We start from the raw sequence: 16,343 nt of genomic DNA on the forward strand, positions 1-16,343 counted from the left end.
AACGCCTGGTCAGAGACTTCATCATTTCTTCACTACCAGACACACTGGACCCACTACAGTTTGCTTACCGTCCAAATCGTTCCACAGACGATGCCATCTCTCATCTCCTCCACACATCACTCACTCACTTGGACACTAGAAAGGGGAATTATGTTAAAATGCTCTTCATAGACTACAGCTCTGCATTTAACACCATAATTCCCTCCACACTCACCACCAAGCTGGAGCATCTGGGACTCAGCTCATCTATGTGTCTGTGGATCTCCAACTTCCTAACTGGCAGACCACAGGCAGTAAGGATGGGCGGACATGTCTCAGCCTCCACCACTCTCAGCACTGGAGCCCCCCAGGGGTGTGTTCTGAGCCCCCTGCTGTACTCTTTGTACACATATGACTGTGTGGCCACTACCAGCTCCACCACCATCATCAAGTTTGCTGACGACACCGTCGTGGTGGGCCTGATCTCTGATAACAATGAGACGGCCTACCTGAAGGAGATTAGGAATCTGGAGAACTGGTGCCAGAGGAACAACCTCCTTCTAAACGTCAGTAAGACAAAGGAGCTGATAGTGGACTTCAGCACTAAGCAGGAGAGGAACTACCAGACCCCTGTCATCAACGAGTGCCCAGTGGAGAGAGTGGACAGCTTCAAATACCTCGGAGTTCACATCACGCAGGACCTGTCATGGTCCTGTCACATCAACACCATGGTGAAAAAGGCCCGTCAGCGTCTCTACCACCTCAGACGCTTGAGAGACTTCCAACTGCCCTCCAAGGTGCTCAGGAACTTTTACTCCTGCACCATAGAGAGCATCCTGACGGGAAACATCTTAACCTGGTTCGGGAACAGCACCATGCAGGACAGACGAGCTCTACAGAGGGTTGTGCGGTCAGCTGAGCGCACCATCCGCTCCGAGCTCCCTGACCTGCACTCAATCTACAGCAGGCGGTGCTGGACCAAGGCCAGGAAGATCGTGAAGGACCTCAGCCATCCCAACAACAGACTGTTCTCTCTGTTGAGGTCAGGAAAGCGATTCCGCTCCCTGAAGACCAACACAGAGAGACTGAGGAGGAGCTTCTTCCCGCAGGCGATACGGTCTCTCAATCACACCACCACACAGTACTGACCCACACATACAGTTCTTACACACACTGGACATTCTGGACATTGTTTTCACTTCATTATTTAAATCACGCTGCTGTTATTGTGTATATGCTGCTGTTATTGTGTATATATTTATTTATATTTCTTCATACATTCTTATATAGTTCTATATTGTGTATTTTGTTGTACAGTTATTTTATTTTCAACTTTAATTTATATATTTTATCTTATTCTCCCAGTTAAATTTACCCTTCATTCTAATTTGTGTTGTACAGTTATTTCATTTTTAACCTTAATTTATATTTTATTCCTTCCTAGTTAAATTTACCCTTTTTAATTTTTCATATTTATTTCCTATCTTATTCATAGCCTTTTCCTTTTTTGTTTTCTTTAGGTCACGAGCAGTTGTCCAAGCATTTCACTACATATCGTACTGTGTATGACTGTGTACGTGACAAATAAAATTTGAATTTGAATTTGAATTTAGGAAGGAAAAATATATGTCAATGCTTTTGCATTCTTTCAGAAATGTAGCTGGGTAATTATGTCATTGGCATCGGTGAGCCACTGTCAATATGTGACATATTGAAATCGCATTTGAATTTGCGCTTGTTTTTTGCTTTCACTTTGCAATCGCGCGAACTGTGTATAGAGAGCGACAGCACTGATTGGTGAGTGATGATAATTTGCGCACCAATTCCTCTGACATTGTCTTATCAATCGTTAGCTTACTATGCAAACATGACAAGTGAAATCTTAAACATGCTTAAACATGTGAGAGGTTGATCGCGCAGAGAATCGCTGAGCGTTATGTGAGTGCGTGTGTAAAAGCAGCGGGATATATATTGTAGCGGGTCAGGTCTGTTCGGGGTTCTGTTTGTACAGTTATGTTTTGTTTATGTTGCCATAGTGACGGGTGACGCCCTCTCGCTGCGACGGTGTGTCCTTCCGGGGTCAGAGGGCGCCCTGTGTGTTGTTGTTGTTGTTGTTGTTGTTGTTGCTGTGCTGTTGCCGCGCTGAGCAGTTAGCTAGCGGCAGTGTTCTTCTGCAGATGTCAATAAACGGCTGTGCTCCCTGGCTAGCTCACGGGAAGCAAGACCAAACGACACCTCCATCTCCTCCTTGTCTGAGCTCGCCACAATATTTTAGTTCTGCTGAGCCAAATAAGACAGGTCAGGGTGAAGAAGTGACAGCCAAAGAAAAGCTTACCACAAAACGGAGAAGTTATGACAAATCAGACTATAAGGCAAAAAGAAAGTGCAGCTTTATGGTTTCATGGACAAAATAATTTCTGTGGCTGCAATATGACGAGCTAAATAACCAGGGCTGCACATAAGTGGTCCGCAGGTGCGCATTCGCTGTCAAAATAAAAAACACGCACAAGGGTTAGGGTTAAATTTAAAAACTGTACTTTTGAGTTAAAATATATATTTATAATTTTAATAAATGACAAATTAAAAAGGCATGAACATTTTTTTTGTATCGAAAAAATATCGAACCGTGACACCAAAGTATCGAACCGAACCGAACCGTGAATTTTATGTATCGTTGCACCCCTAATATATATATATATGTGTATATGTGTGTGTGTGTGTGTGTGTGTATTATATTATTCTTCATTCTATATAAAATGGATTACACTAATCATCTTGTTTCCTGTTTTAAATTCAGAGGGTCTTCAAAACTGTCAGTTTAAACTCAAATCTAACCTGAAGGAGAGGTTCCAGTGTGTGTTTGAGGGGATTGCTAAAGCAGGAAACCCAACGCTTCTGAATCAGATCCACACAGAGCTCTACATCACAGAAGGAGAGACTGCAGAGATCAATGATGAACATGAGGCCAGAATGATTGAAACTGTGTTCAAGAAACCTGCCAGACCAGAAACAACAATCAGGCAAGAAGACATCTTTAAAGCATCACCTGGAAGACATGAACCAATCAGAACAGTGCTGACAAAGGGAGTGACTGGTATTGGGAAAACAATCTTAATACAAAAGTTCACTCTGGACTGGGCTGAAGACAAAGTCAACCAGGACATCCAGTTCATATTTCCATTCACTTTCAGAGAGCTGAATGTGCTGAAGGAGGAAAAGTTCAGCTTGGTGGAACTTGTTCATCACTTCTTTACTGAAACCAAAAAAGCAGGAATTTGCAGCTTTGAAGACTTCCAAGTTGTGTTCATCTTTGATGGTCTAGATGAGTCTCGAATTCCTCTGGACTTCCACAAAACTACAATCCTAACTGACCCTAGAAAGTCCACCTCAGTGAATGTGCTGCTGACAAACCTCATCAGGGGGTACCTGCTTCCCTCTGCTCGCATCTGGATAACCACACGACCTGCAGCAGCCAATCAGATCCCTCCACAATGTGTTAATATGGTGACAGAGATTAGAGGGTACACTGATCCACAGATGGAGGAGTACTTTAGGAAGAGATCCAGAGATGAGGAGCAGGCCAGCAGGATCATCTCCCACATCAAGACATCACGAAGCCTCCACATCATGTGCCACATCCCAGTCTTCTGCTGGATCACTGCTACAGTTCTGGAGGATGTGCTGCAAACCAGAGAGAAAGGAACACTGCCCAAGACCCTGACTGAGATGTACATCCACTTCCTGGTGGTTCAGGCCAAAATAAGGAAGGTCAAGTATGATGGAGGAGCTGAGACAGATCCACACTGGACTCCAGAGAGCAGGAGGACGGTTGAGTCTTTGGGAAAACTGGCTTTTGATCAGCTGCAGAAAGGAAACCTGATCTTCTATGAATCAGACCTGACAGAGTGTGGCATCGATATCAGAGCAGCCTCAGTGTACTCAGGAGTGCTCACACAGATCTTTAAAGAAGAGAGAGGACTGTACCAGGACAAGGTGTTCTGCTTCATCCATCTGAGTGTTCAGGAGTTTCTGGCTGCTCTTCATGTCCACATGACCTTCATCAACTCTGCAGTCAATCTGCTGGAAGAACAACCTACATCGTCCTGGTGGTCAAAATTTTTTAATGCACCAAAACTACAGTATGTCCACCAGAGTGCTGTGGACAAGGCTTTACAGAGTCCAAATGGACACCTGGACTTGTTCCTGCGCTTCCTCCTGGGTCTTTCAATGCAGCCCAATCAGATTCTCCTACGAAATTTTTTGCCAGACACACTAAGTAGCTCACAGACTATTCAGGAAACAGTCCAGTACATTAAGAAGAAACTCAGTATGAATCTGTCTGCAGAGAAAAGCATCAATCTGTTCCACTGTCTGAATGAACTGAATGATCGTTCTCTAGTAGAGGAGATCCAACAGTCACTGACTTCAGGAAGTTTCTCCACAGATGAGCTGTCTCCTGCTCAGTGGTCAGCTCTGGTCTTCATCTTACTCTCATCAGAAAAAGATCTGGATGTATTTGACCTGAAGAAATACTCAGCTTCAGAGGAGGCTCTTCGGAGGCTACTGCCAGTGGTCAAAGCCTCCAACAAAGCTGTGTAAGTACATTTGTACTGATCCCTCTACTTTTATCATGCAGTTGAGTCTGTAATTTATTTAATCAGACTTTCCATCTTTGTAAGAATTTGTGTCCCAAAGCATGGCAATTACTCTAAAACAACTGTAACCTTTTTAATGTCTCATAAACTCAATGTTCTTGTGATGCAACATCCAAAAACTATGGCAGTATCATTATTAGTGCTGCTGCTGTGTTACTGGTCTTTTAAAAAAAACCAAACAATCAAACTTTACTTTCCATGTGTTCATGCACCAGTTTTGCATTTAATCATTAGTTTTTACTACACTGTGCCTTGGGCTTCAGTGTTTGTTTACTATTCTTGACCTGAGCTCTCCCCTCACCCCAAACTGTTAACAGCAGATGGTTGTACCTCCTGAGCCTCATTCTCCTGGAGTTTTTCCTTCACACTGTTGCCAAGTGGGAGTTGTCAAATTGTTGGTGCAGACTTTGGTGCATATCAAACAAGCAGTTCTAGCTCCTTCCGTCTTAAGCATACTTTCCCTGGTTGTCTCTTCTATGGCTGCCATAAAATTTCCTCCAGATTATAATCCGCCCACAAAAATCAAAAATACAAAAACAACTCAGACTTCATGCCATTTATTGCCAACATGGTGTCCTTTTTGCCAGCCTTTGATGATAAACTGCACCACTATCCATAATAAGCTTTTCCATTGCTTTTAATGATTTTAGACTTTACACATGTACATTGTCTTTCTTTTTATTGTGGGCACACAGATAACAGCTCTTCTTTTGTTACAACTGAATTGAAAACACAACTCAGATCAGGGAAAATCTCCTAATTTGGATGATTTTCCAGGTGGTATCTGGGATCAAAAGTTGAAATCAGCTTGGATAGCCTGTACAATGAGTACAGTGGCTCACTCCTTGGGCAAGAAGACCATTCAGTCTAAATGCTTTTTTCCCCTTTCGTGGCTGCTGATGAGGTTGTTTTTGGATTGGCTCATAGCCATTCTCATCGTCTTCAAATTAACTGACAAACTGCTGACTGCTGCTATAGTTTACTGAGTATGTGACTCATGTACTAAAGGTTAGAGTTGTGACTCCAGTGCTTGAGTTTGAGTCTGCCCAAGACATTTCCTTTGTGTCCATCTCCTCACTTCTCCCTCCTTTTCTGACTTCCATACTTTACACAGTGAAGTCAAAGTGCCTAGTGTTCTGAGAAATCTTCACCTCCTGCATCTCCCAAATCTTCTCTGTCATATGAAATCAACAATATTCTCTGAGTATAGAATCTTTTCACGATCTTGAATGATAAGGATCCACATGGGCACAGTTATTTCTTTCTTTTCTATTTAAAGAGCAATGACATTGTCTAGCCAGATGCTCTTAGTACAACCGAGGTCTCGATTGAAGCGTAGAGGAGATCAGGCCTTTGCAGTTGCAGTGCCTAGACTCTGGACTAACTTGACAGATGATATTCGTACTTCAGAGTCTAGTCAGTCTTTAGAAGCATGCCTTAAAACTCATTTTTTTTATGTTGGTTTTTAATTCGAGTTCAGTTTGAGTACCATCAGGCCTTTTTTTCTGTTTGCTATTTTTGTCTTGTTTTTATGTTGTATACATTGTCATTGCCTCATCTCGTTTATCTGTATTTGTTTTTCTATTGTTTTCTCATGTTCTGAACTAATTGCGAAGCACTTTGGTCAACTCTGTTGCTTTTAAAAGTGCTATAGAAATCGATTTGATTTGATTTGAAGGGTTCCACCTGTGATTTGTAGCTGGAATAGAGTGTGGAAAAACTTTAGTTTAGAGGAAAAACTTGAATGAGGTACATGTTTCTTGATATCAGAGTAACTCATCCACAAGGTGTAGAAAGAGCAGCAGTAGGGTAGAACAATATGTCCAAAAATATTTATATATTTGAAAATTTGCGGTAACGATATAACTGACAATATAATTGACGCGAGACAAAATACTTAACAACTCTACAACTTTATTAGTGCAAAAAAAAAAACCCCGAACAATGTATTTTAACTTAAACAAGCAGCTGTTTTTTTTATGTGCATTAAAGCTATATAAAAATGTTACAGTGCAAATGCAAATTCCATGCTGACAGTTAAACCAAAGGGCATTTTCAGTAGAAATGGGCCGACATATCCTAAGCATAACCATGTATAATGTCCACAAAACTTAAAAAGAGGTTATACACACACAATACTAATATTATGTTGAATCACAGTAGGTATTACTCCATAAGGCACGTGACTATGGTAGCCGTAATGCTCCGACAATCAATCAAGCGGTGCGGCTTCATAGCTTAACAAAGTAGTATTAAAATCAGTGCTCTCAGCAATCTCGTTAAAATGACATGGCAAATCACCGTTAGCAAGTTAACGCGGATCGCCCCGTGTGTGGGGCTGGACGGCGCTAACGCTTTGACCTTGTGCAGCCCCAGGTTTTTCAGCCCGCTTGCATGTTCTACCAAAAATTGGTGGGTATCTGACAGACAAAAACCTCACCAGTTCCACACTACTGAAGTTGGCCCCGTTTTTACAAACCAATTTTGGTTCATCTGTTTTATTCAACGATCTGCTTTCGCCCTTCTCATTCTCCGTCACTGCCATACTTTTTCTGACATGTGCGTATGAAAACAAATGCACTGCACATGCACATTTTACTTATATTCTATCGCAATATTTCATTTTCTTATCATTGCCTAACATTATACCAGTATTATCGTGAACGGTATGATATTGCCCAGCCCTAAGCAGCAGAAGAGTACAAATCATGTCTTACCAAAAAGCCACAACAACTAGAATTTACCTACCTTTGGTATTTCCTGACAGCATAATATTTACTGAAAAGATGTCTTCTCTCATCTTTGTTGCTATGAATGTTCCTGTTTCGGCTGTCCACTTGGCTCTAAATTGTACAAATAGATCTGAGAAGATTACGTTTCTAATCACAAATCAGAAATTGTGTTTTTATTAGATTTGCAGTTTGTATTCATGTCTTCTGAATCAGAAGGTGGGGGAAGTGGACCTTACAAGGACTAAGTGCTGATCTAGAAGGGCAATTGTGTTTTAATGAAGTTATTTTGTTAACCATTAATTGTGTTGCATGTTGGCATTTTTACATTTTTTCACAAATTTTGTTTTATTTATTGATTTCATTAGTTTGTTTGTTTGTTTTTTCAGACTGAGTCACTGTAACCTCTCAGAGAGAAGCTGTGGTGCGCTGTCCTCATTTCTCAACTCCCAGTCCTGTAGTCTGAGAGAGCTGGACCTGAGTAACAATGATCTACATGATTTAGGAGTGACAATTCTGTCTGCTGCTCTACTGAGTCCATACTGTACACTGGAAACTCTCAGGTCAGCAGTTACTGTATTTAAATTACTTTTCCACTGAAAAAGTAGAGTAACTAATTACTGTTCATTTTTAGGTATTTTAAATACAGTTACTTACAATGTACTTGCGTTACATTGTAAAATAACTAAACTCGCTGAAAATCATTATTTAATTTCAATAATTTATCTTCTAAAGGTAAAAATAAACTCTGCCGCTTTAACATCGCTGTAGTGCAGCTGCACGTCATTTCGCGCCAGTTTGCCGCATAGTCGTATTCTACAGCGGAAGATGTCGGACTCGGCTGAAGCGAGGGCCTGTTTTATGAAATGGAAATATTCCCGTCACTTTACTTTTCTACATACAGTACATACAGCATGCAGGAAATATGGTGCTCATTGGTTTGAGGAAGTTTCAGAGGAATTCTGTTTGTTAACCAAAGTTCAGAATTAACTTCACTTTGTTGAATCACATGACATGATTACATACATTATGTATGAATATGTTACTCATTGCTTTAAAAATGTAAAAATTTTAATGTTTACTGCGTGAAATATGTCATGTATAACATTTCTTAAGTTAAGCTTTTTTGTTATTCAGATATGTTGCAGAAAAATATATTTGTTATTCTGGAATTGTGTTTCTTAGCTAAAGAAAGTTACATTCCTTACTAAAAAATGTTAAAGAATGTTTTTTTTTTATAGAATGTAATAAAGATGATTCAGGAAGCAAAGAGGCTAAACTATTTCATGTTGACTCGTATTTTTTTTTAAAATTATTTATTATTTAAAGAGTTTAATTTCTATTGTTTGTCCACTCAAGGTTTATGGGGATTTTAATAAGTATTTAGTTAAATTACTTATTGAGTAATTAAGTTACTTTTCAGGCACAGTAATTAGATAAGTATTTTAAATACAATATTGATTAAGTAATTAGTAATAGTAATTAATTACTTTTTTAAAGTAACTTACCCAACACTGCACGTCAGGAGTGAAATATTTCACTGCTGATCATTTACAGTCTGAATGATTTGCATCTATAAACAACTATGCTTTATAGCCTTGTCAAGTGGCCTTTTATTTAGGACTCTGATTTTGGGTAGCAGAATAAGTGAGATATCATTTTGGTTTCTGAGATATAGTGATGTTGTTTTCTTAACAAATTTATTTAATTTAAAATTGTGTGTTAGAGTTATTTATATTTCATTTAAGGTATTTTCTTAAGAAGTCTGACACATAACAAAGATGTTTCGGTGATGCAAAAACACCTTAGTAGGATTAACTGCTGAAAGGTATAATTCTACATGTGGAGACACTGGTATTAATTTCAGTAACATTAGTATCATTTTTGTGATGTCTGAACTGTTATTTTATGTATGGCAAGTCACTAAATTTCAAAACCCAGGTCTCGCGCTCAGTCCTGCATTACCCATGTGATCTTGTGTGAATACCAGCTGGACTGGTCGGGTGCAACAATAGCTGCAGTCATTTAAATAATCTCTGACAGTGGAAAATATTGTATCTTTTGCTTGCTGCGGGCGTGATAGTTGCTACTAGGAGAGATTTTTTTCAGGAGCGGAGATGTTACCAAAACAAGTTTAAAAAATTAAAGTGTTACTGTTTTACATTGTCTGAATGTGCTATTAAAATGTACAAATGGATCTGAGAAGATTGCATTTCCAGTCACAAGTCAGAGATTATGTCTTTAGTAGTTTTACAGGATTTTTACGTATTTTCAAATTTTTGTTTTATTTGACTGATTTCATTTGTTTGTGTGTTTCTTTCAGACTGACTCACTGTAACCTCTCAGAGAGAAGCTGCGGTGCCCTGTCTTCAGTTCTCAACTCCCAGTCCTGTAGTCTGAGAGAGCTGGACCTGAGTAACAATGATCTACAGGATTTAGGAGTCAAGCTTCTGTCTGCTGAACTACAGAGTCCACATTGTACACTGGAAACTCTCAGGTCAGGAGTGAAATATTTCACCGCTGATCATTTCAGTTCTGAATGGTATTATTTGATAAACAACTAAGCGTTTTAAAATTGTCAAGTGACCTTTAATTTAACTTTGGATAGATTATTAAATAAATTAAATAAATACAATTTTATTTATATAGCACCTTTCTAGGCAGAATCACAAAGTAATTGTTTTTAAAAATAACTGCTAAGCCCACAGTTCTTAAGGTTTGGGGGAGAGAGTTCCACAGTCTAGGGGCCACAGTGGCAAAAACTCTGTCCCCCTTAGTTCTCATCTTAGTATGTTTTAAAGCAAGTAAGCCCTGATCAGACGACCTCAGGGATCTCCTAGGGCAGTGGTTCCCAAACTTTTTTTGCTGGGCCCCCCTTTGTTCTACAAAAAAATAGTTTGCGCGCCCCCCCCCCACACACACACACATCCTCCAACCACACACACCCATATTTTGCTCCATTGCGGTTTATTTGACACCTCAAACATTTTGTAAACAATTAATCAAATACAAGTAATCTGCAATAAATTACAGGTAGTAATAAAATAAACTCTTTTACACACCTACACAGGTATTTTTGAAAACGCAGCTGTTTCGTCCACACGTAAACGGCATTTCAAATCACTGAAAACTGAGACTTTTAAAACTCCTTTTTTGCGTTTACGTGTGGACAAGGAATACAGAGTTTGTCACGCAGCATCAAAGGTATGTGCGTTTTTCACGTCACGCTGTGCGCACGTTATTGTTTACATGAGATGAATTGCAGAATGGCAGATAGAGACAAAATACTGTTAATCTGACTATCTGCAGGTTTTACACGCTTACTTATACACACGCAGTTACTGTCCCTCCATTTACAAAGGCAGAGGTGTCACGGTGTAATTGTTTTACATGTATTTGTTTTTTTTTCCTGTGTAATAATATTCAACATTGCTATCAATACATTTTTCAAAAAATGTCTCTCTGTGCAAAATGGGTTTAAAAACATAAACAGCTGTGGGATTTGAACCGAGGGAACAAATCGTGGCAGGATCAGCCTGATGTTATTTGTATCCCGCTGTAACTTTACTGTATAAAGTATAGTATAGTATGTATATCTCCAAAATGTCAGGAGTAGTTAGTCATTACAAGAAGTGTTTGTGAACTAAAAATCACAAATGTGGGGTACTGTTTGTCCGTGATTTAAACAGCCCAGCGCTGCTCCCAATGAAGAGAAAACCAATTCTGCAGGGGAGACCTACCTTGGCACTTGTGCAGGTGAAGCCAAAGGGAAGATATGCTTCACCATATTTTCTAGTGTTTGGCTTAGAATGAAGTTGGTTTGGAAACATATTCAGCGATGCTTCATCTCCTGCTTTGCGTTTCTGTAGGCGCCCGTGCTAGCAGTGTCCAAGCGTCTTGTTTTTTTCCCCCCCTTTTCAACCCACGCCCCCCTGCCATGGCTCTGCGCCCCCCCCCCCCCCCAGGGGGCGGGCCCCACACTTTGGGACGGTCTGTCCTAGGGAGATAGAACTGTAGCAGATCAGAGATGTAGGATGGTGCCAGTCAATGCGAAGCTATAAAAGTCAAGATCAGGATCTTAAAATGGACTCTAAATTCCACAGGAAGCCAGTGTAGCTGAGATAGCAACGGTGTCACATGTGAATACTTAAAAGATTTTGTCAGAAGCCTAGCTGCAGTGTTTTGCACAACCCGCCAACAATCCAGAGAACCTTTGCTTAGATACATAAACATAACAGTGAGTTACAATAGTCCAAGCGTGAGGAAATAAATACATGTATAACATCTCCAAGTCAGAGCGATATAAAATAGGGCTTAACTTAGCCACATCTCATAAATGACAAAAACACAAGACCGAACCAGAGACTTCACACGACCATCCAGTGTAAGAGTCGAGTCCAAAGTGACACATAAATTCCTGATATAGGATTTAACCTAAAGTAGGAGAGAGGACCAAGGGCTTTCACTATCTGGGATAAAATTCTGTCATGAGCGCATACAAGGGCTGTGTCCCAAATCAGGGTCTGCATGCTTGAAGTACGCATTTTAAGCGCGATTACGTCACCGCCACGCGACGACGGCTGTCCCAATTCAAAGTGTACTTCAAATGCGTACTCCAAATGCGCCGTCGATTTCCCCAAATATCAAGCGTGGTCCGGTGCACGCTTCGTGGTCCCATATATCCCACAATTCATAGCGCGGCGGTGGGTGTGGATAATTTTGCCGCAAAATACGGCAGAAGGGAGCGGCCGAAGAGTGAACTGTCAAAAGTAAGTACTGACTATGACGTCACTTATTTATGCGCGAATGTTTAATAAGGAAGAACATTAAAACATTGCTGTTGGCCACATGTCGGCACAGTTGTGTGACATTAGTGATGTTTGTTGTTTCAGAGCCTCTAGATATATATATATATATATATATATATATATATATATATATATATATATATATATATATATATATATATATATATATATATATTAGGGGTGCAACGATACACAAAATTCACGGTTTGGTTCGATACTCTGGTGTCACGGTTTGATATTTTTTCGATACAAAATAAAATGTTCATGCCTTTTTAATTTGTCATTTATTAAAATTATAAATATATATTTTAACTCAAAAGTACAGTTTTTAAATTTAACCCTAACCCTTGTCCGTGTTTTTCACTTTGACAGTGAATGCGCACCTGCGGACCATTTATGTGCACCCCTGGTTATTTAACTCATCATATCGCAGCCACAGAAATTATTTTGTCCATGAAACCATAAAGCTGCACTTTCTTTTTGCCTTATAGTCTGATTTGTCATAACTTTTCTGTTTTGCGGTAAGCTTTTCTTTGGCTGTCACTTCTTCACCCTGACCTGTCTTATTTGGCTCAGCAGAACTGAAATATATATCCTGCTGCTTTTACACACGCACTCACATAAGCTCAGCGATTCTCTGCGCGATCAACCTCTCACATGTTTAAGCTTGCTGCGGGAGATTTCACTTGTCATGTTTGCGTAGTAAGCTAAAGATTAATAAGACAATGTCAGAGGAATTGGTGCACAAATTATCATCACTCACCAAACAGTACTGTCGCTCTCTATACACAGTTCACGCGATTGCAAAGTGAAAGCAAAAAAACAAGCGCAAATTCAAACGCGATTTCAATATGTCACATATTGACAGTGGCTCACCGATGCCAATGACATAATTACCCAGCTACATTTCTGAAAGAATGCAAAAGCATTGACATATATTTTTCCTTCCTACAATAGCCGGACGGGCAGGGCAGAGATAGATTTTGGTAGCCCAACTGGAAAAATCGCTAGCCCCAGGACGTCGGGCTAGCGATTTTGCGAGCCCTGTATCTGATTGAGGAATCACTCATCTTTGGAAAAGAGAGTTTATTACAGAGAAATGGCTCTTTCCAAAATAAAAGCTATACTATCCGCTTCTTCTGGGCTATATTCTCAGCAGCACATTAAACATATCAGGTCCACATAAGGAGAATCATGTGCTAACGGCTGTCTAAATGACTCGGGTAAAGTTTGTAGCATGCATGCTTGTTGGTTTTGTCTTTGCACTAGGATGATGTCGGCGTAAATGTGCAGTCATATTCGTTGTGTTCCCACTAGTGCTTTCAGGTTAACCTCGTTAAAATGACCTTAACGCCATTACACGGCAAATCTCCGTTAACGAGCTACCGCCGATCGCCCCGTGCATGGGGCTAGACGGCCAACACGTTAACGAGCTAACTGCGCTAACACACTAGTTCCCACCCATGTAATTGAGCATTGCATGGCACATCCAACATACTGTTTTACTTTAGTCCATGACTCGCTTACCTTCAGGGTCATACTTCACATGAAAACCAAAATAATTCCAAACACCAGATCTGAATGAGGGTGGGGGAGGTCCATGTTGCAAGGAGAGCTTAACTTCTGTCTCGCTAGCTTGCCCTGCTCTCTTCCTTCTGACGATGCTGTCTGTGTTGAGCGCTCAGTGGATCTGCGCTCGACAGTGCAGCCTAGGCGGAGTAGTCGAACGCAGATTCACTGAGCGCTCAACACAGACAGCATCGTCAGAAGGAAAGTTGATAAAATAAATTACAAATTTTGTTTTGTTCGATACATATGCGTACCGAACCGAAAGCACTGTATCGAACGGTTCAATAGCGATACGAATATTGTTGCACCCCTAATATATATATATATATATATATATATATATATATATATATATATAATATTCTGACAATACTATAATATTGGCCATATTATATTTACATTACCACAGTGAGAGGATTTTAGTCTCATGAACAACATTAGCTAATTGTTATTTACTAACTAATCTTAAATGACTGTTCAGTACAGAAGTGAAGCCCAACAATCATGTTTTACAGTCCCGTGGTCTCAGCCTCAGATACTCAACTAATCAAAGTGATGTCATGACAAAAATGAATGACCAACAAAACTTTTTTCCTTCCTTCATTTATGTCAAACAATGCTGTATGTAACGTTTCTCGCGGTTAGTATCATGGTTGCTAGGCAACCTGAACAGCGCGACGAAGGCTAGACCGTCCCATTTCACAAGCCTCTCACTTCCGCACTTCTCGTACTTATAGTACGCACCGTACGTAGTGCGCATAGTGCGCATAGTGCGCGTACTTCAAGCGTGCAGACCCTGAATTGGGACACAGCCAAGGACTTCAGTTTTCCCCTCATTAAGCTGGTGTAAATTTGCAGCCATCCATCTATTAGGTTCTAAGTACTGTGAGAAGAATTTTTACAGTCAATTTTTTGTTTAATTAGTAACAGAAAAGTACGGTATGGGTTATGTTTCTTGTGGCATGTTTTGTTTAATCAGGCCATTTGTTCTACAGCAATCAATGTGGTAGTTGAGTTTGTGCTGATGTACCTGAATTAATTTAGCCAACAAAAGGCCTGTTCCTCTCAGTTGTTCTGCTCACGCGTCACTGATTCAAAACAGATTCAGACAACAGCGATGTGGATTCTGATGGTGCTGTTGAGAGTGAGGACAGCCAGGCAATTAGAGATGGGCGACCGTGGCTCAGGGGGTTGGGAATCACATCTGTAACCGGAAGGTCGCCGGTTCGATCCCCGGGCTCTCTGTCCTGGTCGTTGTGTCCTTGGGCAAGACACTTTACCCTACTTGCCTACTGGTGTTGGCCAGAGGGGCCGATGGCGCGATATGGCAGCCTCGCTTCTGTCAGTCTGCCCCAGGGCAGCTGTGGCTACAACTGTAGCTGCCTCCACCAGTGTGTGAATGTGAGAGTGACTGAATAGTGGCATTGTAAAGCGCTTTGGGTGCCTTGAAAAGCGCTATACAAATCCAATCCATTATTATTATTATTATTATTATGGGTTGGAAGGCCAGAACTATATTCAATTTCCGAGTATCCACCGAAAAAAACAACTTCTCATTTCTCACGCACAGAGTAAAAAAAAAAGACAGTGTTTCATAAATGGCAGGTTTTAGTTTAGAGTTTTAATATCAGTTCCACAAATTCGTAATTCAGCTTTTGCTACAATCCAAATATTGAATTTGAGGAGTTTGTTGCTCAAGAAAAATAAACAGTTTTGCTCATGAACAAGTTTGTTCATGAAGGTAAAAAATATATAAATTAAAATACACAAGATACAATAACAACAATGCCAAGTTATAGTATTTCTAAAACTTATTTAACTTTAATATTTAAACTTTGAAGTTTAAAGTTCAATTAATATTTAACTTGTGTCCCCTCTCTCCTTCATTTGTGTTTTGTTCTTGTCTCTCTGCTTATTTCTTCTATTTACCATAATCCCTTAAACCTCTTCCTGAAGCCTGTTGTTATTGGAAGGATCTTTATTTATAAGGGAGTTCTTCCTTTCCACAGTTACCAAGTGCTGCTCAAAGCAGATTGTCTGAGAGTTTGGGCTTTCTCTCTAATAATTTAGCGGGTTGGCTCATAGTGTAAAAAAGCTTGACATGACAATGACTGTCTGTTTAAAATTGTCCTTTTTAAATAAAATAAAATAAAATAGAATGGATAGAATTGGATAGACATTATTGTATGACAAACACAAAATCATTGTTCAGAGGTGGATTGTTGTTTTGTGTGTCTGCAGTCTGTCAGGCTGTCTGATCACAGAGGAAGGCTGTACATCACTGGCCTCAGCTCTGAGCTCCAACCCCTTCCAAATTAGAAAACTGGACCTGGGCTACAATCATTCAGGTGACTCAGGAATGAAGCTGCTTTTGGCTGGACTGAAGGATCCATGCTGGAGACTGGACACTCTTAGGTATGGAGAGAATATCTGATAGAGGAGGAAGACTTAGAAACATTCCCTGTCTCTTTCACACACTTCCTCTTTGTTTCATGCAGATGTTTTAAATTTAATTTATATTAAACATATTTTAAAAGAGAGAGAAAGAAAGAAATGAATTCAAAAATCCAGGATTTCTTTCTGGTATTTGAAAAGGCAATTCC

The 16,343-nt window shown here is 40.1% G+C and overlaps 1 protein-coding gene across 1 annotated transcript in view; it reads left to right on the forward strand.

Annotated features, from left to right (window-relative positions):
* LOC147301535 (protein NLRC3-like) overlaps nucleotides 1–16,343 on the forward strand; it is a 37,548-nt gene that overhangs the window by 12,046 nt on the left and 9,159 nt on the right. Inside the window, exons 7-10 of the mRNA XM_086284653.1 lie at nucleotides 2,777–4,574; nucleotides 7,753–7,926; nucleotides 9,687–9,860; nucleotides 15,982–16,155. Coding sequence (XP_086140779.1) covers nucleotides 2,777–4,574; nucleotides 7,753–7,926; nucleotides 9,687–9,860; nucleotides 15,982–16,155 — 2,320 coding nt within the window. The remainder of the gene's footprint in view (nucleotides 1–2,776; nucleotides 4,575–7,752; nucleotides 7,927–9,686; nucleotides 9,861–15,981; nucleotides 16,156–16,343) is intronic.

This window comes from Aulonocara sp. 'chitande type north' Nkhata Bay, linkage group LG23, assembly GCF_057382095.1.
Source record: "Aulonocara sp. 'chitande type north' Nkhata Bay isolate Kocher_YH1m ecotype deep benthic linkage group LG23, A_spYH_male_GT1.1, whole genome shotgun sequence".
In the NCBI taxonomy this organism is placed as follows: domain Eukaryota; kingdom Metazoa; phylum Chordata; class Actinopteri; order Cichliformes; family Cichlidae; genus Aulonocara; species Aulonocara sp. 'chitande type north' Nkhata Bay.